At 36.3% G+C, this 27,772-nt stretch overlaps 1 protein-coding gene across 1 annotated transcript; it reads left to right on the top strand.

Annotated features, from left to right (window-relative positions):
• Positions 1 to 592: 592 nt before the first annotated feature.
• LOC140229792 (uncharacterized) lies at positions 593 to 17,580 on the top strand. The gene is made up of 2 exons (XM_072310026.1): positions 593 to 707; positions 15,686 to 17,580. The coding sequence occupies exons 1-2, from the start codon at positions 593 to 595 to the stop codon at positions 17,578 to 17,580; spliced, it is 2,010 nt and encodes a 669-aa protein (XP_072166127.1).
• Positions 17,581 to 27,772: the final 10,192 nt, after the last annotated feature.

Here is a 27,772-nt window from a genome sequence, read left to right as displayed (position 1 = left end):
CTCAGTCCAGTGGAGATTTTTATTAGCCCACTCTCGGAGCTGTCCTCTATCGCAGAAGACAAGGTTTGGTGTCCGGTCAGAGCCTTGAAATGGTACCTCGATAGGACCAAGAGATTACGCAAGGACGACGAGTTATTCATTATTTCATGCGAGCCCTACACACCAGCATCGCGAGATTCCATTTCCCGTTGGATTGTGGAAGCCATCCAGGCCGCTGGTACAGAAGCCTTACTACCAGGAGCTACCCCCCTGGGCCCATGATACGCATGGCATTAGCACTTCCTGGGCACTTTTTCAAGGGGTGCCTCTAGCGGAGATCCAGAAAGCAGCATACTGGCGTTCTTCCAACTCCTTCATTTCTCACTACCTGCGGGACATCCCATCCGGGGAGGAATCCTTCGCCTCTGCAGTGCTGACCGTCGCAGGAAGTATTGCCTGACTCCTGGTGGACCCTTCCTCCCAGAGGGACATGCCTCCTAGACGTTATCAGTGTAAGTCTAGCAAAATAGGTGGGTACATTGATTTATTGCTGTAAATTATGAAAATCCAGGACTGATTTTCCTATTTACTAGATAAATCTATGTACCCACGTATGACCCACCCACCATCCCCGCTCCTTGACATGTCCCACTGCTTGGGACTCCCAAGGGCTGCGGCGGTGTTCGAGGAAGATGGCGCCCGTGGACGGCGCAAGTGGGGGAGTCAGGGTGGGGAGTCAGGGGGAGTGGGGTGTGCACTCTACTTGGTTCTGTGTTAAAACTTGCTCGTTTTGCGTGCGTAGTCAGTGACTAGCAAAATAGGTGGGTACATAGATTTATCTAGTAAATAAGAAAATCAGTCCTGGATTTTCAGAATTAGTGATATGAGTTACTATATGTGAATGAGTATCATGCACCTCCATCCTACTTCACAGCAACATTACATTCGCAGACTGTTATGAGAACTATGAGAAAAAACACTACAAATGTCGGTAACTCACGTTACATAATTTGGACATGCAAAAATTTGGCATGTCTTATATATTCAAAAGTTTCCTCAAACAAGAAACAGAGAGACTTTAAAGTCTATTGTGTCAAAGTCATGGACTAGCAACATACATCACCGAGTATGGTAAAAATTCAAACTGTCTTACATTCTCCAGGTATCATGTGGAGCGGTAACTCACGTTATACCCCTTTCAGGTAATCGCGGTTCAATTATCCGCATCCAAATAATGCGGATGAAGTAGTCAAAATCGCGTTCATATATCCCATGAAGTGCGCACTACTTTTACGAGCACCCGTTCATATAATGGTGCGAAGGACGGAGTTATTTGTCATGGTTACGGCGCACGCCTCTATAATGACGTAATGTTTCTGGTGAATATCCTCAAGCGCGCGCTCACGAGGGGCTTGGGGAGAATATTTCTATCGACACATGCACGTGCGTGTACAACTGCAAAACTGCGTATACTATAACTCACGTGTATGCACACCTCTCGCGCGCTCAAGCTCAGCAATCAGCGGTTGTGCGGGAAATCGAGTGACCTTTGACCGAACTGTGGAATGTTAGTGCGGATAAGTCGTAAAACGCGTTCATGTATTCTCGATCTACTCCTCATGCTGCAATTATGCGCATAATAGCAGCATCAAAATAATGCGCACTTTTCTACTCCTCTCCCGTTCATGTAATCGAAATTTTACGACTTAGTGCTCTATCCTCATCCACAATTACCTGAAAGGGGTATTACAGTTTGTCCACATGATCACACGACAATTTTTTTGTCCTAATAATTCACAAACAAACTCAATGAATAAAGAATCTAAATTGATTTGAACATTGATCTGACAGTAATTAATTCCATTTTATCCATGAAATTACCAAAAGGCAGGAAACTTTACATTGAGAATACCAACTTGAAGATAAATTTCATTTTTAATTGAGTCGTTTTCCAAGCTTTCATTTGTACTGAGACAAAAATTGTATTGAACAAAATGATATGAAACTTAGTCTATTTCATTAAATTACACTCTTTTCCAGTTAACAAATGCATCAGAAATTGAGGATTTAATTGAGAATTTGATTTGATTGTTTTTTTTATTTTACTAGATTTAAATGGATTTCAGGCTATCTAGATAAAACAAGTCATCCATAAACTATTCCATTTAATACACTGAGTCACGAGACTAGAGACCTGTACGTGTAGTCTGTGGAGAGTTTAAAGGTTCAAAAATGAATATTTCAATAAATCTTTTAACTTTTAAACAATGCCATTTTTATTCCAATTATTTGATAATTGTTTGAATTACTCAATAATCAATTGTTTGTATGTTTGATTGGTTTACAAATTCTATACTAAATGGTACAGAAATTAGACTTGAATTACAGAAACTGATGCAGATAGATTTTAGTTACACTGTATCTGCTACCAGTATTGATCAGTTTAATAAAACATGTTCATAAATGTTTAAGCCTTAAAATACAATGGCTTTGGTCTATGAAATGTCAAGTAGCCATTATTTGAATTGTACATACATGTAAAAAGTATACCAGTATTTTCTAGAGTAATCAAGCAGACTGAAGCAGTAAATCCCAATGAAAAACATGAATAGTAAATATTTTGTGATCAGGAGGCTAACTGTCAATATCACAAAATGTTGATAGTTTGCTTTAAGGTACATGACTGTCTAGCTCTGAAAGAAAATGTGTGATAATGAGGTTCACATTCAACAAGTTTTTGGTAATAGATCAGCATGTAAAGTAAATTATAGTAAACATGGAAAAGTTTCATTGTAGGATTTGCAACAATATAAACCTCAGAGTATAATAGTATAAAACACATAAGCGTGTCAAATTCACAATGTTCAGTTCTCAAAATCTCAGAAAAAGCAGCAGGAAGCGAGCTCCAATCTTAAAATTCTGTTCACATGTAAATATTTCAGCCTCATAAACAATGGCTTTGGTCTATACAGGTAGGTATAAACTATGAAATTTATGTCAAATAGTAATCACTTGAATTACAAAAACAAGAACTTTTCAAGAGTAACCATGCAGTGATTATCCCAATCAGGAGGCTATTAATAGTTATCACAAAATTTTGATAATTTGCTGGAACAAGGTCCATGCAGCTTTAGAGGAAATGTCTTTAAACAACTTTTGTAACAGATCAGTATACATGCACTGTAATATTAAATAGTAAATATGGAACCTGTTGAAGCACATGTGATAAACATGTGTAATTAATACATTGTACAATGTAGACCAGTTGGTTTGGTGATAGAGAGAGACCAAGAGAATAACAATGTACTGGAAATAGAATCTTAAAGGGAAGGTAAACCCAAAGAGCAATGTGGATTGAGTGAAAACAGTAACATTAATAGAACGCATCAGTGAAAGTTTGAAGAAAATCGGACAATCGATGCAAAAGTTATGAATTTTTACAGTTTTGGTATTGGAACCGCTGGATGAGGAGACTATTAGAGGTTATGACGTATGAGTGGACAACAATATCAAGAAAATATAAAGAAAATTCCACAAAAATTCATTTTTCATCAAAATTACGAATTCCATCATCTTGATACCGACATAATGTAAGGGTAGCAATATTCCCCCTGCTTTCTGAAAGCGGTTAGTCAAGTGCTCTTTCACAATGCTAGAAAAGTGAATTTTTGTTGAATTTCCTGTATATTTTCTTTGTATTGTTGTCCACTCATACGTCATAACCTCTAGTAGTCTCCTCATCCAGCGGTTCCAACACCAAAACTTTAAAAAATCATAACTTTTGCATCGATTGTCAGATTTTCCTCAAACCTTCACTGATGTGTTCTGCTAATGTTGCTGCTTTCACTCAATCCACATTGCTCTTTGGGTTTACGTTCCCTTTAATACAAGAGTTCAGTAATCATGTACTCATTGGTTACTTACAATCACAACCTTCATATCATTTCTTGGTGTTAAAGAAAAATCATGTCAGTAACTCACGTTACATGGTAACTCACGTTACAATTTTAAGACCTCTGTTATGAGAATTTGAAGCAAAGACTATACAGCTGTAAGTCCCATCATATTTCTTGGATGTGTGCTGCATAGTTATTTGATAATCCAAAATACCATGTCTCAGTTGGGCATAGTGAAATTGCTAGGTTAAAAAGTTCATGTTTCGGTAACTCACGTTACAGCAGCTTCCCGAGCTATGTAAAAGCATGGAGCTACTAAACAGTAGCTCCATGGTAAAAGCACGCTGGTGTCCGAAGTACATATCTTATATCGAGGTCTCCACTTTATTTACTGCTAGATTAATATATTTTTGATTTGTAAAACCAAACAAAGTTTGATTTGTAAAACCAAACAAAGTTTGATTTGTAAAACCAAACAAAGTTTGATTTGAGCCTCAAATATAAAAAATAATCACAAAGAGCAACAAAAATGCATTTTTAGGGATTTTTAGGTCAAGAAATGCTTTCTGGTTTCAGAAGGTATAAAAATGCACAAAAGGGAACTTTTCTTAAAGGTACATGTAAAGTTGGTTTCACACACTTCAAACTATGGCTATTAAGATTATCAGTTTTCCTGAAATATGCGGAAATTTTGGTGGTCATGTCGCACAACTCACGGAAATGCCCATATCGTCGGTTGAGAATGATAAGGGCGTTAAGTTGCCTCTAAACCCATAGGCCCGAATTCACGAAGGTGGTACAAATGAAACCATGGTTTAAACCATGGACAAAAACCATGGAGCGCCAAGTGTTGCTTGGAATATTTCGTTACGAAATCAGTCATTTCGTCGATGAAATGATTATTTTGTAATGAAATGACAACATTTTGTAACTAAATGAACATTTCGTCCACGAAATTATGATTTCGTTAACGAAACGGTCATTTTGTCGACGAAATGACCAATTTCGTAACGAAATATTCCGTGTGACACTTGGCGCTCCATGTTTTTTGTCCATGGTTTAAACCATGGTTTCATTTGTACCACCTTCGTGAATTCGGCCCATAGTGTTCAGGACAACTTAACGCCCTTCTCATTCTCAACAGACGATATGACCATTAACAAATAAGGACTTTACCTGTCTAATATCTGATATAAATTTGTATTGAAAAATGAGACCCAGATATAAAGATCTAAGCCTCCCTCAAAATTGCCCAAATGTCAATTGTTCAAACAATATCTCGTAACTAATGTATAGAATTATATTCCTTATTCATTTTACATGAATATTAAAGTAGAAAAGGACATCATTTCATTGTAACAGTCAAACAGTAAAATAAAATAGATAGAGCTCCTTCCTAGCTTCTGAGCTTGAGGTTTTCACTGATCTCGTATTAAATTCCTCTACAACATGGTAACACCACCCAAGTGTAAACCTGTGGGGCTGGCTGTACATTTGCAGTACATGTAGATGTACAGGTACATGACATACATGTACAGTATACATATAATGCTGCGGAATGCTATTAATCAAACATATGATGTGAAAAGAAAGAAAGAAAAAAATCACCATATTTCTAATTAACGCAAGGATATCTATCATCAAGCCATCCATGAATAAAGTTGTTTGAATTTACACTAATTATTGATAATGGGGTAACATCACAATACATGTAGAACTCCATGTACGTACATATCAAAGCCTCCCTCTCAGCACATTTTCAAAATGGTTATTATGGGGGGGGGGGAATGGCTCTGAGGGTCTCATTTGTACACTTTATTTTCTCTGTACTTGATGGTACATTGACTTAAAGGACAAGTCCACCTTCACTAATAACCACATGTTCATAGTCAGGTTAAAGGGGTGATCAATATTTACTTTTGTGTTCAAGGTTGAAGGTAATTGATGTACATGTACATGGAACATGTACGTACATGTACCGCATTGTATCTCATTTGTATGGGAAATTCAATTTTAGTGTCCAGACATTACCACTTCGTCCCACATGATTCCACATTTGTTAGCAAACTTTGGTAATGACGTACAATTTGTATGACCCAAAAGTTCTGCTGTGATGTACATACATGTGCATGTACATGTATGCTGAAATATCCCAAATTAACTCAGAACTTTTCAAATTTTCACTCATAGTTTCTGCTGCATTTTCAAAGTAATTGTCATAATAAACAATGCATACTGTAGGTATGTACTTGACGTTTTGTTTTAATAACTCATTTGCATACAGCTGTACATGTGCTATGCATTGTGTACAATGTACAAAATCTTTGTATGCATAACGGTTAACCTACCATGGCCCTGTGCTACATTATTATTATCATTATTATTATTATCATTATTTTTGTTACTAACAGAATAATGCGTTTTTTCCATAAGGCCCAAAGTGCTTACAACAGATCGAACTATTATAAATATGTATGTAGTGTACATAATAAACATACAACAATGTATGACAACTGCAAATTATTGAAAAGATACTGTATGTCTTCAATGTCCTTGAAACTGACCATACTGTGCTCACTGGACCATATCTCTTCATGCATGAATGATCAAAGTTTCTAACTATACAATGTATGCAAATCAAAGACTATTGATCTGGTATAAACGCATTTGTACTAAACTATCTATTCACCACTTGTATGATTCACTAATAATCTGCAGTTGTAATGTTATTCAATTTGCCAGAGTGTACAAAAAGCAAGAGGGGGTTGAAAAATTCTGCTTGCAATTGTACATGTGTACACTTACATTGTACATGTAAGTATGTTCATGTACATTTTTGTAATTTCTTCATGACATTTCCATACTGTATATCTTTGAAATGACAGGTTCTACATGCAGAAAATCAACCTGAGGTAGGAGAAAAAGATGAGCACCTTGAGTATCGATTGGGCCCTTATGTTTGCGGAGAGATCTACATGGTAAGTGTTGTGTAAGAATTCATTGATGTTATTAATTTGAGTCAAAATATTACAAATGCATTGTAAACATGGTTTTCCACAACTTTTAACATGTAACACTGATAGTAGTGGTGTAACCTGTACTTGTAATGGTATGGATTAACCTGCAAGTATGCTGCCTTGAATGGGTGCGAGCCGCGACGGGCTTCCTTCCCAACCCACATTACCATCTGGCATCAAAAGATGATTGGAGAATCTCTAAAAATATCAAAACGTCATAAGAAAATAATCACTCTCGTAGTCTCATTTGCACTAAACCTCAGACAAGTTTGTAAGAAACGTGTGGTAAAACTTCGTCAAAACTTTTTGCTCTGCATTCCATGAACTCCTAAGCACCCCACGTCTCGACCTACATGTAGCCCCTGGACGCTCCTGCGTGAGCGGGCTGTCACATTAACTTACTGCCTTCGGTATTTGCAATGCCAAACCTGCAGTGTGCTTTCCGATGTTGGAAATTTTTTCTATTCAATTAATTTAACTTTTACCTTACTCTAAACTATTGCTTTCTTTAGACAATTGTCCATACATGTTAATGGTTAAGTGAGTGAAAAATTTCCTTTGAATTTTGAACTTCACTGTGATACCTGCATGATGGCATGAAGACTGCCATTTTTTATTGTACAACACCTACTGTAATAAGAATATTGCAATCTGATTGGCTAAGAGCTCGTAATCGATCGATACTTTGAGGGAAGGAATTTTGGAGTATGCACGCTCCAGCCGTGAGACATCCAACCTGGATGTGGCATGCTAGCTCGTGAAGTAAAATGTGACCATTTTTGTTTGAGATGATGTACATTAAATAAAAAAAAATCACAGTCAAGATGTTGAACAAAACAAATGTTTTATTTCACTTACAGCCGTACAATGACAGGGATTTCGCACTTGATGAAAGCTCGCGACCGCACTGTTACATGTAAACGAGCTTTCATCGTGAGTGAAATCCCTTGCCATCGCACAGCTCTGCGTGAAACATTTGTCTGTTGCATCACTGCAAACTGCATATTTACACTATAAATGTGGATTCTAGGAGCGTTACTTTCTGATGGGTATTGAAGGTAGGGAATCCCATTTGCATGCCTTAAATGAAGAGTTGTATATTAAATACAGTGGTATGTTGAAGAGAGTATCATTTAAAGGTAGGGGATACCTTGTACAGAACTCCCAAAATGCAGCAAAACATTAAATATGAACCTCAGGGGACTTGTTTAGGCCACTGCTTAGAAATTTGGAAGTCAACAGTTATCTGCAATTTGAATAATGCACAAAACTCAACTACTCAGTAGTTCTCTGTGTCAGCCACACTTAAGCCTTTTTGTTGCAGTCTTCTGTATTTTTTATCTATAGACACAAATCTAAAAGTATAAGAGCTGATGTAATAACATACAGAGTGTGTGGCAAGAATGTATATAGAAATGTTTGTAAGTTTTGATGAACTTTATTCACAAAATATACATGATGGACACACACGCAGTGCATGGGTCTGCAAAGGTAGCCTAGTAATGTACTGGAATTTACGGTGAGCCCCGAAAAGAATTCAATTCAAAATCTAACGGTCAATAAAAATGTACTAAATGTTACCTTCCACTTTCAATACTTTATGGGAGTTTCTAAAATGATACTCTCTTCAACATACCACTGTGTTTATACAACTCTTCATTTAAGGCATGCAAATGGGATTCCCTACCTTTAAGAAACTCCCATAAAGTATTGAAAGTGGAAGTTAACATTTAGTACATTATTTTGACCGTTAGATTTTGAATTGAATTTTTTCGGGGCTCACCGTAAATTCCAGTACATTACTGGGCTAGCTTTGCAGACCCATGCACTGCATGTGTGTCCATCATGTATATTTTGTGAAGAAAGTTCATCAACACAAGCCTCGTTCTTGCCACACACTCTATATGTTATTACATCAGCTCTTGTACTTTTAGATTTGTGTTTATAGATAACAAATGGGCAAATCCACGGTAACTGATGTTACGTGTAAGGATTTTCATGAAATTGTTTACGTTGTAGTTTGGTGAATGAAAGCACCTGGGGCTTGTGATTAGCATTGATGAATGAGTCCATGAGAATGAAGAAATAGGCGGAAAGTTTTTCTCTCAAACTGCATTTGTTATCGCATAGCAAGTGAAAATGTGACGGTAACTGACGTTACGGAAAAAGGACATGGGAAATTATGGTATAGATTTAAATGGAAATATCTCATGTCCCTGACGTCTAGTTTATATGTGTTTAATATGGCAAAATACCTAGGTTCTTAGGAACAGTTGTGCAAAATAATGTGCACTTTTTATTTCCTTTTAGCACCATGCCAATTTCAGTGAAGGCATGACGGTAACTGACGTTACGCTTACATTTGCCATAGGGTTTACACATGCAAAACCATGATTTGGAATAGTTTTGTGATATTTCATAATTCTGACCTTTCAGTATGATTTGTTTGATATGGAATCATACCTTGGTTCATCAATTATAAATACACAAATGAAATGAAACATTAGTCCATTTTCTTTGTGTTCTATGAAAAATTAAAGGTAAACATGTCAGTAACTGACATTACGTAACTGACGTTACACATACTTTTGCTATGGGGTTTACAGCTCATAGAACTAATTTATTTAACAGGTTATTAAACTGCTGCAGTATACCAGTAACAATCCCAGGCAATTACTTAGCAAAAAATTAAAACAAAATCTAAAGACACAAATGGGGTGGGGCCCTTAGGGGGACATTCCCCCTCCCCCCCCAATGCCATAGCACAGTTGTGCAAAAATAATGTAAATGCACCAGAGGATATTTCTTGACATTTGTCTTAAGACTGTATTCTTATTCAACAGTTATGATTACACAGAACCATTTAGATTAAGCAGTTCCAAGTATAAATATATTGACATACTGTAAAAGTGGATATTTTCGCGTGACTAATTTTTCGCGCTTGGCCGGGTCGGAAGAGTTTCGCATGTTTTTAATTCCGCGGAATCAAGACATCACACACAGGCACATATGGCAAGCAAAAATATTCGCGTGCTTTTATTTTCGCGCTAGTTTCTGGTTGTGCGAAATGCGCGAAAATTTGAACACCGCGAAAATTTCCACTTTTACAGTAACTAAGGTTTTTTTTTATGAACAGGAAAGTTTCTATCTAGAGTGCCCCACCCATAATACCCTGTAAGTACTACACAAAACATGGATATTTTTGCGTGTGAAAAAATATCTTTCAGGTCATGGGGAAAAAACATATACAAATGTATGCATAAATATGTATGAAATCTACTGTGATATATTTCTTCTTCTTTTCTTTATTTTACTCCTTCTCCTTCAAGGCATTGTTAGGGTCATAAAAGATGATCTCCATAAATTCATTTAAATGAAAAGAGTCACACTTGTAATATTTTTCTGTGAAGAAGAAACATGCTCTTTTTTTTGTCAAAGAAGAGCATTATTGGTATAGTCCTTGCTTGAAGTAATATAACTGTTTTTCTTTTCCTTTCCACTGATATATCAAAGCTTGCAAGTACATTCCAGATACCAAGAAATTGGACTTTGCAATGAAAGAATTCTAAGATCAATATAAACAAATTTTCCTGTTCATAATCATCATGTATTACAAAATGTCACTGCTTTAATGAAATGAAATAATCAACAAATATGAGCATTTTTTTAAACCCTAGAATCACCTCTCACTTTGAACAACTTTAGTGTGAAGTTTCAAACAGTAATGAGTACATTTTTGTACATGCCTTATGTACCATAATACAAGATAATACATTAACTAAAGCAAGCGAAGAAATATCTGTTTGTGCATTTGCCTTGAGGTAGAAACTTAACTAAGCTTCCAGAAAAAAAAAATGCTAGCAAACGCAAACATTAGTAAAGAATTTAAAACTGATGGTATACAGCTGTGCACAAGCTTTTTTATAGAAAAGGTGGTTACCATGCAACCACATCACTGATTAGGCCTACAAACTTTGGTACAAAGTAGCTTTATCATCCGTAGGACTGGGAATGTACTAAAAAGTAATTTGAGTACATATATGGCATATACTGCATGTGTCATGGTAAATCTAAACTTCCAGATGATAAATCTACCTTAAACTTGTGCTAAATCGAAAATCAAAAGTTCAAGCCCCCCCCCCCCCCAAAAAAAAAAAATGACAATCATGATAAATAAATGAATAGATACCCTAAAATTAAAAATAAAATGAAATAAAATGAAGTAAAAATGTATCCATGGACATGTACATGTACCACGGTGATGACATCATTCCCTATCAAAGGGATTGCTGCTCTTTGTTGATAACTTTGACTTCCCAGATGTATTGAAATGGCCTAAAGTAAAAACATTTGCCTCAGTTATGATTACTGTCATGGTAACTGACGTTACATACTCATGTATGACGTTTCGGTAGCTGACGATACACATTTTGTAGTGTTCATTTTGACTCTCCAGTATGCCAAGTATCCTTATTTCTGGTATTAAAAGGAAGACATATGGGCATGCATTAGAAATCCCAAGTTACATGTACATCATACAGCTCACTTTCTTTGCTTAATAAAGTTAGAAATTCCTTGTTTTTAGTAACTGACGTTACATCCATCATTGTCAAACTAATTAAAAGTTTTTATCAAATTCTTTAAAGCAATCAGCTTTTTTTTTTATTGTGTAGTAAAAGACTTCTCTGGTAACTGCATACATATAAAAGATTGTTGTTTAGAGTACCGGTACTAGTGAAATGGATACAGAGCGTAAGTTATATGACAATACACTCTTTTTACCATTGAGTTATAGGCATATTTTGGTAGCCATTTTGAAAATCAAAATGGCTGCTTTTATTGAAAAACAATGATTCTTAAAAACTTCAACTCAAGTATTGTCTGAAAATGTATTGTGTTTGAAACGAATATCATTTTGAATTTTTGGCACCTGTGTCCTATACCATGGAATTGCCCACATACAGAAGACTGTAACAAACAGGCTTAAGTGTGGCTGACACACAGAACTACTGAGTAGTTGAGTTTTGTGCATTATTCATATTTCAGATAACGGTTGACTTCCAAATTTCTAAGCAGTGGCCTAAGCAAGTCCCCTGAGGTTCATATTTAATGTTTTGCTGCATTTTGGGAGGTCTGTAAAAGGTATCCTCTACTTTTAAAAGTTTCCACTCAGTCCCATCTTATACACATTGCGGGTTAAAAATGGGTTTTGCAGAACCGGGATAGTGTGGGACGGGTTAATGCATGTGGTTTACACCACTAACAGGCAGGATTTGCCCGATGTGTTTAAAAGTTGCTGGCAGTTTGAAGTAATTAGAGATAGCTTCAAAAATATGAAAAACGCATCCAAAAGTATGAATTTTCAGTAAAAACTTTACTTACATTGTAAAGCAAAACATGTTATATAGTATTCATGAGATGCGACTATCAAGACTGCAGTTTATGCAAGGCTTCGAAGTTACAACACCTTATTCTTCAATGCGGTGACAAAATAAAAGACAGGGTTGGGGCATCTCAGCTGGCGGTTGATGTAGTGCATAGAAATTTATTTTTACTCAAGCAAAGTTTGATTGCGAATGAAGAACATCATGGAAATTAGTTCATGATACAAAAATTTGTGACTTGCTGTCTGTGGATTACAAAATACCATAAGTTGGGTAATGAACATGACTGGATATTTACAATAAGCCAGTTCACAGTTAGCTCATGTCTCAATTGACCCCTGCACCACAGATTTCTGTAAGAGGAAAAGGTCTTGTAAGTGTTTTCCGAAAATATGTGAAATTTCAAAATGTCATGTAACTTCCTTGTTTTTTATCTGATTTTCATCATTTCTGCACTGTTTTGTCAGAGAGTTTTTCTCTTTTGTTTCTTTTGAGATTTATTAAATTCTGAACCAAACTGTCCCTTTGAAAATATCTTAAATACACAGTTCTTCAAGTCTCTGTTCTGGTGTAAAATCAAAGTCCTGAAAATATTACTTTTTAAAATTATGCCTTAAAGATTGAAAAATCTTCTGGCTGCATGATTTTTCATAGTAGCCTTCTCACGTAGACTGTGTGTTAGAATAAATGACTGACAGACTTAGATTATCATGTAATATTTGCCCATAAATATTGTACAGTTGAACATCTCTTATCCGGCCTCCCTTTATCCGGATCTCTCTATTATACGGACGCAATCTCGCCGTGATTTTTAAAAAAAAAATGATTATGGGAGGAAAAGGGGATTCCCAACTCCTTGAGAACTCCTACACAAACACACATGAATTACAAATTACTTCCAACATGATTAACATGTATACATTACATCAAATTTCCTTCCAAATGGCTAACCTTCAGACATTTTAACATCCCCAAACATCCCCAAATGTAACAATGAAAAGGTTGCAGTATACACATTACTACATGTGGTACTACAATGGGCTACATCAGTACATGTGTACATGTATGTATAATTATGTACATGTACGTGTATAAAGCATTGAGTCTCCCGTATCCGGCCAAATCCCTTATCTGGATGAGCCTCGGTCCCGACTTGTCCGGATACGAGAGGTTCAACTGTACTTACAATCTTTACAAATATGTTTTCCAAGCTTTTGTATTTTAAGCCATTTATTTATCCATCTTAGCATCATTGTAAAGCTCTGACATCAATCTTTTTAATTGAACTTCCACGATGTTACATGGTGACTTTAAAAGTGCATTTAACTGATTTTGATAACACAATAATTTTAAGCGGCATAACTTTAATCAAAACTGGGCATTAGCATATCAATTTGCAGTTGACACCTCTCTCAGTATAATGGATTAGTCCTCATGAATATTAATCTCTCATTCTATAATGTCACATAGATGATTTGTCAGTCTTTGAAAATTTTCTGTGCTTCTACTGGATGAAATGTGGAGCTTTTATACTTTTACCATTTATAATTTTCCTTATGTGAATTCTTTGCTATAAATATGTGATATTCTTATATGACACATTTCCCTTTGGAACGATACTAAATTCAGAGTTTTCAGACATGTTTAGAATCAATATGTATATGAACTAAAGCATTTCATTTGTGACCAGAAATTATATCTCAGAAAATTTAATTCTAAAATTAAAACATATGTTTAGATTTTTAGATTACATTTAACACTTCATTGGGGCATTGAAGGTATTTTGTGTCTTGTATGTATACATGCTTTGAATAATTCTTTTCTTTTCAATTGTTATTTCATACAGGCAACTGATCTTAACATGGAGGTGATGTTAAAAGAAATAAACATTTCTACAGAACATGCTGTTGTAGTTCCACTGCAAAACAACTCCCTAGTAGCTGACACCACCATATCTCTGCCGTGCAGAAAGCTTAAGGACATCAGCATCAAAACCGAAGGTAACTTGAAAAAAATTGGGTCGGATTTCAAAGAGAAGGCCTTTAGGGCTACAATGAGGAAACTGAAAGAGCATTCATACAGGCACAACTACTACCAGACACAGCGGAAGAATGCCCTCCTTTCTGTCACTCAAAGTGCTTTAATAGGGAGGGGGAAGCATGCAACAAGTGCAATTTGGGTCTGATTCTTCCAGAAATAGACAATGATCTGGTGCCATTTCCAGATAAATCAAAGACTTACAGCTACCGTAATAACAATATCAACCACCTTTGTAAGTTGCTGGGCCCAAACCTGGGACACTGTTGCCTGTGATGGTATCACAAAGTTTGTTACTTCTGTTAGAATGCGTGTAGATCGCAATGATATGTTAAATGTGAAAGTGAAGTGTACACAATATCCAGGTATTGCACCTTCCCGGTATTCCTTGGAGGAATATATGAAGGGTTTGTTTGCAAAAACCGATAAGTCCATTTTTGAAGATTTTGAAGTACGATCTCTGTCATAAAGTACAAAATAATACCTTTTAAATGATATATTGGTCACTACATATAAAGGTATATTTTTGAAGTTATGGTCAAAAGAAGCAAACATTTTCTTATTACTCTCTTTATTTTTCTTGACCTTTAATCGCAAATATCTCCATTTGGCAAATATGGACTTATCGGTTTTTGCAAACAAACTCTTCATATTATGAGCTAAGATGTCACTTGTATCTCTTAGGATGCATGAGTTGTGTTTACATAGGTCAGTTGCTCACATGGTATCTTATTTTCAAACTAGTCTTAGTATAGACTTGTAATTAAATATTGTTATAAAAGTCTAGAAAACAATCAGACTTTCAGTCTTAATTAATCACTTAATAATAGGCATTATGAAAATTTTCTTTTAGATATTACACTATAATTAAACTACATGTATCATGACCATTTTTCTACCAGCTGTGGAAATTCTCCAACGGTTTGATCCAGTGATTGACAAGAAAAAGGCATTTTTAAAAAGCATGTCATTGATCCTTATCATGTTCATGATACGGACTACACATGACATTCTACACAGTGCAATGAGCAATTTTTGCCATCTCTTTCGTAATGGTTTTAAGAATGAGGTGATTTTTGTCTGCATCATTCACAGTTGATATAACTGAACTTACGATGTAAAGTTTTGTTATTAATTAAATTTATTTTATGATTTTCTCACAAAGTCATGCATGTCAGGTTTCTTATTATTGATACTCTGTGCGTAGTTGTAGAAAATAAAAGCCATTGATATACTTCGTAACTGTGTATTATGGCTGTCATTTGCAAGAACTTTATAACAATAGTGTTATGTGTCATCTCGATTTGATGAGCTATTGACACACTTAAAAACACTAATTTCTCTTTTACCCTTGAACCATATTCTTTTGCAGGTGCAGTCATGTGTCAGAAAAATATTCTTGAACCCCGATCACCAACCCTTCCTCAGTCAAGACAGCAACACAGTCCTCACACACTGTTCACACCAAGTTCAAGTACGTATGACGAGGACTTCCCAAGCCTGGAACAAAATACGACAACAACCAAGACGCACAGCAAACAACACAAACGAACTGTATTCCGACAGCCAGATGTCCCATCTCCTCTGAAGGTCCAAAGAAGACAGGATGTACGAAGCAGACATGTGGACCCAAAAAAATGCGTCGCAACAAACAGAAATGGAAGGATTGTTGTGAACCTGCAAGAATCAAAAATGAAAAATGAAGTAGACCAGCCTCCCGCATTTGACAGGGACAGTCATCATTTTGAGCAAGGATATGTGCACAGTGAGAATCGGCCTCCAAATGACGCAGAAGAGGATACTCCACACAAAAGAAACACTTCTTCTGAGAAGTGTCAAAACAATGTGTGTAAAGCAATGCAAGAGGTGAAAGCAGAACGTGATTCTGAACAAGAAAATCCTCCAAACACAGAAAAGGACGATCCATACCAAAGAAGCAAAACAACTTTAGAGAAGAGCCAAAACATTGTCGGTGAACCAGTCCTTGGGGAGAAAGATCATGATTTTGAAGAGAAAAATCCTGCAAATGTAGAAGGGGATATTCTACACGGAATAAGCAAGAATGCTTCTGGAAAGAGTCAAAACAGTGTGGGTCAACCAATGCCAGAGGAAAAAGCAGGTCATGATTCTCAACAAGAAAATCCTTCAAATGCACAAGAGGACTCTCCACACGTAAAACTGGAGAAAACTTTCGAGGAGAGCCAAATCAATGTTGATGAATCAGTTCAAGGGCAGAAAACAGATCACCATTTTGAAGAAGCGAATCTTCAACATGTAGAAGAAGGGGAGACTGCACAGCAAAAAAATGAGGAAAATTGTGGGAGGAGCGAAAATTGTGTGGGGGAGCCGATTCCAGGGAAGAAGGCAGATCGCAATTCTGAACAAGGAAATTCTCCAAATGTGAATAAAGGAGATACTCAACAAAGATGCAAGAGTACCCTTGTGACAAATATTGACGAAATTGTGGAAATGAAATTCCTTGATTTTCTGGGGCATAGTGTAGCCATGGCACATGTATTTGGAGAGCAATACATATCTTGTGATATTTTCAGAACTGCTGATTTTGATATACTGAAACATGGATACACTCTAATTGATGAGATCTTGTCTGAATATTACTGTGGTGAGCATCCTGCGTTTTTGCTTCGGGGGAAGAAGAGAGCATGGATATTGAAAGATGCACTGATGACTGTACTTAGGCAAAGTAAAAGTAGGAGGAACAAAAAGAGAAGAAGACTTCTGTTGCATGAATTAATGGATATGGAATCTAATCAAGAGCAATCTCATGATCTTAATTACAAGGAGGACTCCAATACTGTTCAATGCGCAAAAGCCAGTGAATCCCAAGAACACACAAACAGAACTGAAGAACAAGACCTGACTTCTGATTCAGGTGTGATGGAGTATTTTTCATTATTTGGTAAGAAAGTACCATGCTATTTTCAAGCAGAAAGTGTCTGGCTTAAAGTGTCTGCGATATTTCAGTATGTTGGGTTTATGGCCCATATTAGGAAGAGGGGGTGGAAGTTTGTTTGTGAATGCCTCAAAGCAAATGGCATAGACTCCCAATCTGTATTTGATAATCCTAAGAAAAGAAGTCACACAACTTTTCCAGCACTGGAAATACTGCTAGAAAAGTTCAGAGTTGGTGACAAGCAGAGAAAGATACAAGTACTGACAGAGTTGAGGGCTGAAAGGGATAGACTGTTCGCTACCAGTCTCAAGACCTTGCATCTTCAAAAGTCTGATATCTCTGAAAAGAACTAATCTCTATCAGCGAAAAGTCCAAAACAGTGCTTTGGGGATAACCTACAAAATATCAAGTTGTCTCAAGCACAATCACAACCCGACAAAGACCCTTCACATGCCGCAGTTTGTGCCATGTACAAATCTCTGCATCCTGTGTCAGGAGAAGACCTGGTGCACATAGCAGACAATTACTGTGGCACTAGGCTCATGAAGCAACTACGAAAAGCCATCCCTGGTATTTTGCCCAGTTATGCTGAAGAAATGGTAGCAAAAAGGCAATACAAGGAAGAATTTTCTTGTATCCTTTCACCACAGCGCACTTCAACAGGATGGATTACAGACCCATCTCGCTTGCTAGAGATTTTGACATTTAACTCTTTGTGTGCCACGTTCGCACGTCCGACTCAGTCGACGGCGTGCCAACTTCGCATATTCTGCTCAACAAACAAAACCGCCGAAACCGATCGATAAATCGCTAATCCCCCGGTACAATGAAAGCGTTTCTTGCGCTTTTGTTCCTCTCACTTACGGCTTGCAGTCTATGTGGTGATTAACTATCAAGCGGTGTTCCTAACTAGATTTGCGTTTACATTCTAAGTTTCTGCCATGGTTTTATGTGCAAAAGTCATGCCTTTACAGTAATGTAGCAACTGGTCATTTAAAAGAAATATTGAAAATAGATTTGTCATACAATGTATGTCGAAGCAAAGTTTGGCATTCCTCCAACACTTTGCTCACTATTATGTACAGCTTAACAGAAATTTGAAGAAGTTATACAAATTGGAAACATAGAATTCTTTCTCAAAGCATGACAACCTTCGTGTCTCAGAATAACGTGGCACACAGGGGGTTTCCACCATGGCACATAAAGAGTTAAATACCCATATATCAAAGGTAAATTGCGTATCAGGCTATGGGGTGATGGACGAAAGATAGCTGGAAGACACAGTACCTCTTTGGCATTATCACTTGTGAACCACGATTTGTATCTGCATAGTGTGCCATATCAAAGCCCTGATCATATTTATCCCTTTTCAATATTTTATGAAAGTGATTCAAGGGAAAATTTAGAAGAAAATCTTTCAAAGTACAATATATGTGAAAAACTGAGGAGGGTTTGTGATGATTCAGATATTTATCTCAGTTGTGATGAAATGTTTCTGATCAAGATTTTGGATGGTTCAGGTGTACTTAGTCCAACATCCCAAAGGGGATGGAATTTCTACCATGAATGTGACAAAGAAGACAAAGCACAAGTAGCAGAGAGTGGACTCCGGACTGATCGACCAATCCTACCTTGACAGGAAGCACCCAGAATCCCTCCTCCCCTATATTTGATCCCATGCATGGCTTTACTCGAATAGTCGAGAAACTACTCATCCTTGAAGTGGGAAAGATACTGTACGAAAGTAATAAGAAATCAGGGGTGAGTTCCAAGAAAGTTCTTCTTGAAAACTTGACAACAAATACATGTATCAATAAAAGAGGTGTAAGACAGGGAAATTTCCAAATTCATTTTGATAAATCTTGTAATCCAGAGCCCATCTCTCTGAACAAAAGCCATGCTCCGAGTATTGACGGAATCATCAAAAATGTTGGAAGCAATGATTATCCCCATGTCTTGCACAATGTTGTACCAAAACGAGTGTTACCTTTTGAAACTCAAGAACAAATAAAGGAATACTCTAAGCATGATGGCCTGACTGCCATCACTGAATGTAATCTTGCAACACAGATATACAACTCAATATTCCTTATGTACAACATTTTGAAGGAGGAACCTCGACCAACTTTACTGGATGGCAAACCAGAAGGGTCTCTCAAACAAGAAGATTATAGCTGGGGATAGAAGGAACATACCAAATTAGAGTACAAAGATCTCGCAGAGCGCTATTACAAATTATTTTGTGTGCGATTTACCTGGCGAAACCTAACTCCATATATGGTAAAGTATAGACTACTCGCGGCATTTCATGAACCACCTGCACATTCTAACAGAAGGTGGTGAACACATAAACTACATTCACAGTAGTTATTATTTCAAGCATACAACTAGGCATGGGAGTAAATATAGAGTTGACCCCCAGCTAGCCTTCCTCTTGGCATTGTACAGAAAGCTTTCATACGACATTAAGATGACAGAGGCAGTTGAAGACTTCACACTTTATACAAAGAAGCACATGTCTGCCTGTAGAATACAAGCCTTGTTCAGGGGCTATTCACTAAGAAAACTGTTAAAGACAAAGGGCTGGTGTCCAAAGCCAAGAAATGTAGATGAGGTCAACAGGAATGATGCTGTTTTGGAAGATTTACGTGCACACTCTAGTATTTTCAGAATGCCTTTAAGGGAGTTACCTGAAAATTTGCCATTATTTCGTGGCAAAACGTTCATTCTTTCCGGTGTTGTACCAACACACGGGAAGAAATGGACTCAGGAGAGCTTAGGGGAAAAGATTATTTCTCTAGGAGGACGAGTGCGGAAAATGCTACCTGGAAAGACTACGGGGCGCTCAACAAAGGTCTATTACCTTTTAGTAAATAAGGAAGGAATGAAGTGCTCAAAAAATGTTCCAGATATAATCTATGAGGCCTATGATGGAAGATGCATTTTTCTTGACTACAGGTACATTTTTGTGGCTGCCATATACCTACAAAGGCATACGAGGCAGATTTCTGTGACTCTCTGGGTTACACAAACCAGCCGCCAACTCTACATGCTATTCATTTTGGTAGAAAAAAGAGTGTTGCATCTCTGTTGAGGAAGAAAAGAACATAAAGAGTAGGCCATAAGGTCCCCAGAACTTCCTGCCCAGTGAGTCCAGCTGTGTTGTATGCCCATTTGAAAAGGAAGGAGTGCCTTGAAAATATTAGAGTACCTTTTCAAGAACAGGGTAAACTGATTAAAAGCATGATTTACCATTTGCACATGAAACAAAAACCCAGCAGTAGTGCTTTAAAATAGTTCTAAAATGTGAGTTAGGGATAGAAACAACCACTGTAAAAATTTGAATCCGTATAATCGATGTTAAGTGTTGTTAAATACACAAAATGTGAGCAATAGTTATAATAAAAATGTTTCCAGACTAAAGCGTCTACAGTTACGGTTTATTGAGAAAAACACCGATATCTCCTTATATTTAAGGCTTTATTGCTAAAATTGTATATAGTAGGATGTTTTGTGATAAAATAAACCTACACATACACATGTATGCATCAAAAGTGATATCTTGAACATTTTTGAAATCACTGCTCCCAAAGGTAAACTGGACCTTTAAGAAGTACTGTGAAGAGTTTTGCCCTGAGCAGAGAAAGAGTACTATCGATCAATGTGGAATGCAAGGAAGAGAGAATGTATTGAAAGCACGCTTCATAGGGAGAAATTAAAGAGATACAACAAAATATCTTCTCCCTTCTACAAGAAACTGAGATAAAAGTGTATTGTTACTACCTGTACTCATATGAGATGCATTCTTATTTTAGCTGCTACCTTTCTCATGCAATCCTGTGTGCAGCTCATAGTAAACGTTGTAGAGATGCATCTCTGTAGTACGGTAGGGCACATCTACAGTACACTTTTGAGTCGCGTAGCAAGTGTGGAATGCATATCCAGTTATGCAAATTAAAATGCACATGATGTACATGTGCTATTATGTTTCTGAAGTGCATACATGTATGGGTATGCTGCTGGAATGTGAAATGTGACATTCTACATATATGTGTATATTTTATTCAGTAACTTGCTCGATCAATCACTCGTATGAATGGTTTGATGAATCCTCACTTTTTGTCTGAGAACATGAATCCCTACATGTATAATCATGTGTCATGAGCTCACCGACTATGAAGGTTAGTTTAGTTTTATAGTTTTTGTTGTTTCAAATCCTTTGTTTTCTGAATCATAATAAAAATATAAGAAATTTGGGATTATTGACAAGATACATGTAGAGTATACTGATATTTTATTGGCCTCCAAAGTGTCATGGTTGTATGTTAAATAGCACTTGAATCAGAGCATTTTAAAATTCTACCAATTAGAATGGTGGCATGGATGGTTGTAAAAAGTGAAGAAAAACTGGAAAAATTCAATTTTTTCTGCATTTTTTTCTATCAAACATTTTGCTTTCATAAATACATGTACCTCCAAGAATGTGGTACAAAATTAAAGCTAATATACATTTTGTATGTGTACATGTACTATTCATCCTTGATTTTGTGTGACACAAGTTTGAATAATCAATGGGCATGTAATAATATAATAATCAAGCTAAAAATTTACACTTTTGTACAGTTATAAAGGTCATGAAAATAATGAACATATTTAGAAATATGTTTGTTTTGGTCATAATGTGACAAATATCACTTTTGGCACCTGTGACATACATTAAAATAAAATGAGGTAGTGTAGTGATAGTAATATGTCACTTTATATACACAGAGACTCATAACAAAGGAGATGGTTATTGTGGACTTATAATGACTTGAAATAATAGAAAACCCTAAAGAATATGCATTAAAGACATGACCTTTTGTTTGTAAATATTCAAGATGATAAAAGTTGACTAATAGAGAAACTTGTTGGAGGTGGGCAGAAGTACATGTATCATGTACAGTGTACGCAAAAGTTGGTGAACTGATGACACGTCAGCCCTCGCTAGTCCACAGGAAAGCAATGTATTCCCCCCCCCTCCCCCCATTTAGTTGCCTTAGAACCACTTTAGGTACTATTAGGGGAATTTGCAAGGCAGTAGTTGAGTTGGGCACCTGTGGCAATCTGTTCTCACCTTGGATTACTGGAAGCCCTGTGAAAAATGACCCCATACTTGTAGCAAGTGTGGGGACCCTGCTTAAATCACCAGTATGCAATGAGCTCTTAAATAAGACATTAATCTGCTTACATGTCTATTGTAGTCATCGCATGGCAATTTGAATTTAGAATCATCAGATTCATCAATGTAAAAGATCTCTCTTGCAGCAGGTAGTTCATAAAGCTCAGCGAGAGTGGTAAAAATCATTTCTTGACAATCCCTCCGTTACAAATTTTGCTGGCCATCTAATTGTGGAAGAACCATAACTATTCTAGTACACCAAGAAGTACACACTGAATAAAAATGTATTTTTGAATACAGTGTAGCATATATTCTTTTTGTAATTATTCTTCTTAATTATGTGAGCAGTTGACCTTTGTCTGTTAGAAAGGTATTCAGAACCATTTCCCTAGTTCATCTGTTTGAAGGTGCAAAAAGAAAATATTTCCATGTTTTAATTAGTGTGTGTTTGACTGTTTACACTGTTATGTAAGACCTACACAAGTGGACAACTGAGTTACCACACAGAAATTAATGTTTCTTTCATATTTAACACTTATTTAGAATTGTGATGAGAACCCAAGAATAAATGTATATTTTAAATGCACTATTTATTGAAAATTCAACATATGTGATCTTGTATGCTGTATAATTTAACAAATCTATTGGTTGGTTTGTTATGATACAGAATTACAATCTGACATCAAGATTTGAATATGAAGGTACTCCTAAAATGATCTACAGCACCTGGTAATATTCTTTAGAATAGTTACTGTAGGAATTATTGATTCCGTAATTCCTGTGCAATTAAGCAGGCTTTTAGTTCTATCAATGTCAGTACAGGTACAATTTGTACTTACGATTACATCACGGTACTGTTAATTATTGTATGTAACCAACCAGCTTTGTCTTCAATGATTCCAGTCTCCATTGGTCACGGAGATGTTGCCATGTCATCACAGAGACATAAAATGTTGCCCTTTTATTATACATGTATCTTATTGTTAGGGCATGCCATTTTAGTAACAAAATCAAGTTTAATAAAAAAATGAAGCAGCCATTAGAACAACCAGAAGTTTAAAAAAGATTCATATTGTTTTCACAATATGCTTGCCCATTGACCCCACACTACTTGGAATCAGCAGCATGACATTTGATAGGTATTAGGGGAAGCAACGTACATTAGGTGTGCTAGTCTCAGTGGTGCAGACCCACTTGTGACGATTTCAAGAGGGAAGCCCTGATTACATGTACGGTCCTTCTTATATGCCTGTATGTGCATTTACGCTGTGCATATCACGGGAAAGTTGATGCTTGATCCATTGACTTGCGAAATTTTCTAAGTAATGTTATCGTATTCAATTCATAGATTCAATTTGTCATGCCTTAGGCCATATTTGATATGTGCAAGAAATGTATGATCTTACACATATTGTACATTTCTATACATGTACATTTATCTTGATACTGTGGAATTTAGATATTCCTTTAAGCGTGTCTCATCCCATGGACCTACTACAAATGGACATTCATCAATATGTTAATGTCTTCATGCACATGTATGTCAGGGTGAAAAGCATTACAATTTAAGCATTTTGCTCATGCTTTTCCGCTTTGATCCTATCATGACCGCTGCCAAATTGTGGAAGAGAAGCAAGATACTGAAGATAGTTGTTAGAAATTATACCAAACTACATGCGCAAAAGATTGTATCATTCAAATTATCAGAAATGAATGTGCAGTTTCGTGGTACAATGGCATCTTATCATAAATCATTTTTACTAGCAAAATTAGTGCAGTTTACACTTTACTAAGGTATAACTGTAAATGTGAGATATTTTTAGAAAACTTTGAGAAAGTACATCCCTTCAATTATGCCCTTGCTATTTCAGATTTACAAGATAATGTGCTGGTAGATGATACATACAGTGTATATCTCACTGTTAGACTGCTCATGTTCGTGTCCACCAATGTCCACTGCGGTCATCATTAATTTCATATCACTAAAATTGTCAGATTTTAGCTTCTCTGCTTCTGTTTTCGGTTTGTATATTCCGAGACGTACTGTAAATGGAAAGTCAGCAAATTTGGTAAGGATATACATGTACTGTATTAATGAGTTAAAATGCTTACGCAGTCAACATTGTCACAGCAACTGAAAGTGCTCATCAAGAGGCACATAATTAGGGGGCGGCAGTTATGAAAGATCAAAGAGAGTCTTCCGTTGTTAGTCCATTTGTAGTAGGCCCATGCTCATCCTTACCCTCGTTCATTTTTTTTTTTTATGGGGGGGGGGGGCATGTTTAAAAAGGCTTGGCTGATTTGCATGTTTCTGTGTGATTGTTTATTTAGTTAGCTTCTCTTTCGTGAGAAATATGTGTTTTTAATAGATGTTTAGCATATATGTTTCCTTAGCTTTCCTCATGTATGTATACATGTACATACAGTACCAATAATGTTACTTCAACAGGGCCCTAATCTGAACAGTGAAAGATTTGTATTCTCCTGTATGTTCCTAAGTTATGCATGCACAGTTCAAGCACACATCTAGACTTGACTCCAGAGTGTCCTCTTTTGCAGCACAAAATGAAAAACGAATTGAAGCGTGATATGAATTGGGCCCTGTAGTACGTGGGTCTGTCCATGGGTTGGGTTAACTCGAGTCCAAAAATGAGGCAATGTCTAAGTAATGTGTATGTATGAGATTCTTGTTACACATTCATGACAAACGTGACTTTTAGAAAATTTTGAATGGAGTGAAAGTACGACTTGTTTTTTACTAGAATCATGCTTGTTTCAATAACTTTGTCATTTCTAATGGATTTGCTTTGACACTTCCGTCATTTTTACCTACCTGTACATTTACATGGACATTACATTCATAAAGCATTAATATTTATCACAATTTCCAACAAGCAATTTTGATATACCGTATCAAAGGAGTCCGTACAGAATTGGCTATGTATACGTTTTAGCCATTATTGTACTGATAAAGATTATTTGACTGAATGCTGAAGCACATTTTCTTAGTTCTGGTATGTCATAAAAGTTGACCCAACCGCATGGACTGACCCACATGTACATGTTTTGTTATATTGATTTAGATTCAGATAGATTTAGATCGTTATTTAGTTATATTTATAAATGAAAAATATTTATATGTATAATGATTGTTAATCAACAAATAACATGAATGCTGAATGTACATTTAAACCAGAACACCAACACAAAGCTACACCTTGTACAGACATAGTAAAATGAAATCATGTCATGCTTAATCATATTTTTTCTTTTCAAATCTTAAAAAAAATAAAAATAATTCTGGTCCATTGAAGATCATGACTCATATGCAATAGAATTGGCTAGCAGTGTATGTTGCAAACTTCTAGTACTTACTGCAACAAAGCAACACAACCTTTCAGCTCTTGGTGTAGCATTCAGTGGAAAACTTAACGCACTCAGTCAAGTTAATTCTGTATATTTTACAGAACTAAATTTAATTCCCTGCTAAATTTGTGTACAAATAGGTGCTTACATTTTCTCATGTTTGCACAGGCAACAGTGTTCTAAGACTTCTAAGTGGAGGTCGCAAAACTTCATAGAAGTATCTAAGTCCATGTTTACGGTTAATTGCAGACAATAGTGAATGAACATCAAGCAAGATCTATCTGACATCCGCACATCATTGAAAATGAACTAATATGAAGCAAAAGATATCCTCAATTTTGCAAAAAGATCAAGATTAATGACAAAAATTAAATGTTAGTACAATTCCTTTTTTGCCAGGAATTTTGTTAAAGACTGTTATTTTCAATTAGTGAAGGTCAGAAGCGTCATCACGAGTGGTGGTATCAGAAGTCTGTTCTGGTTGAGTCTGACTATCACCGAATGCCGTAAATGTTGGTACATGTACATAATTACAGGTATAGTGCTTACCACTTTTTTATGCCTCCGCCACGAAGTGGTGCCGGAGGCATTATGTTTTCGGGTTGTCCGTCCGTCCGTCCGTCCTTCCGTCCGTCCATAATGAATTTTGTGGACAAGGTAACTATCGAAACCTGTTGAGGTATCCTAATGAAACTTGGCATGTATGTGTATTAGGGGGTGAAGTTGTGCCTATCAACTTTTGGGTGCACATGCTCAAGGTCAAAGGTCAAAAGGTCAAGGTCAAATACATAAAATTTCACTATTTCCACCATATCTATTGAATGCCTGAAGATATTTTCTTGAAACTTAGTGTATACATGTGTTACCCAATTAAGATTCTCTGGTGAAAGTTTGGGTCATGAGGTCAAAGGTCAAAAGGTAAACAAGTAAAAATATTAAAACTTCTTTTTTTTCTCCGTACCTTGGAAAATTGTTCAAGGTATCTTCATGGAACATAGTATATACATGTACTGACTGGAAGTGATTATCTAGAGAATGTAGGGTTCATGGGGTCAAAGGTCAGGGGTCAAAGGTCAAGTGCAAGACTTCAAAATTTTACTATTACCCTCATATTTATGCAATGCCAGCAGGGTTATTTTTTTACACTTGGTGTATGCGTGTGTAACCTAAAAGAAATTCTCTGGAAAGTTTTTTTTTTTTCTCTTTTTGCCTCAAAGGTAAAAGGTCAAAGATCAAGTGAAAGTGCTGAACTAACTTTTTCCTCCATATCTCGGAAGTGGCTCAAGTTACCTTGAAACTTAGTACATATTATTCATGTTCTACCTGAAAGTAATTATCTTATGAATTTTAAGGTCACGGGCCAGATGAAAATGGTAACAATTTACTATTCAATTCAGAAATTGCACTTTTTCTCCACACCTGTACCTTGAAAATTACTCAATGCCTAAATGTATGAATGGGTCAAAGTCAAGTTAAATTCCTTAAATCCCTAGATACATGCTCTCTTATTCATCCAATTAAACCTACGTCAAGGAAGGTGAACATTCAACACATTTGTGACAAACTTGTCATTCCAATATTTTGCCAATTTTGTGAAAATGTAATCACACAGTGTCCACATGTACTATCTAGACCTACTGGGAAAATCATGCATTATGGCGGAGGCATACCAGTCGCCAAAGCGACATTTCTAGTCTTTTATATTTCACTATTACAGAACACAACTTTGTACATATAGTTCTGTGTTGCTACATAAATGTTTGATGTAGTGCATGTGTAGATATGTGAACTTTGTGTACATTTGTATAACAGATTGTTCAAAATATGTTGCCTTAAGAGTATTGGATAATGTAACAACTCAGGGAGAACAATAACTAAGTGCAGAGCAATTTACTTTTGTGAACACCCTTGTGATCATCATCATCATATCCTACAAATTATGTAAATGGTTGAAGTTCAGTTTTATATTTCAGTCAGAGTACATGATCTTTTTGCATTATCATAAGCTAAAACTACAT

The sequence above is a fragment of the Diadema setosum genome, chromosome 6 (genome assembly GCF_964275005.1).
Source record: "Diadema setosum chromosome 6, eeDiaSeto1, whole genome shotgun sequence".
NCBI classification, from domain to species: domain Eukaryota; kingdom Metazoa; phylum Echinodermata; class Echinoidea; order Diadematoida; family Diadematidae; genus Diadema; species Diadema setosum.
The sequence above is the reverse complement of the archived record's forward strand: the minus strand, read 5'-3'. Positions and strand labels throughout refer to the sequence as shown.

Bases quoted from the DNA above. Each gene is read 5' to 3' on its own strand.
- LOC140229792 (XM_072310026.1), top strand. From the start codon at position 593: ATGACCCACCCACCATCCCCGCTCCTTGACATGTCCCACTGCTTGGGA. The intron at 708-15,685 runs GTGGGGAGTCAG...ATTCTTTTGCAG, and splicing joins GCGCAAGTGGGGGAGTCAGG to GTGCAGTCATGTGTCAGAAA.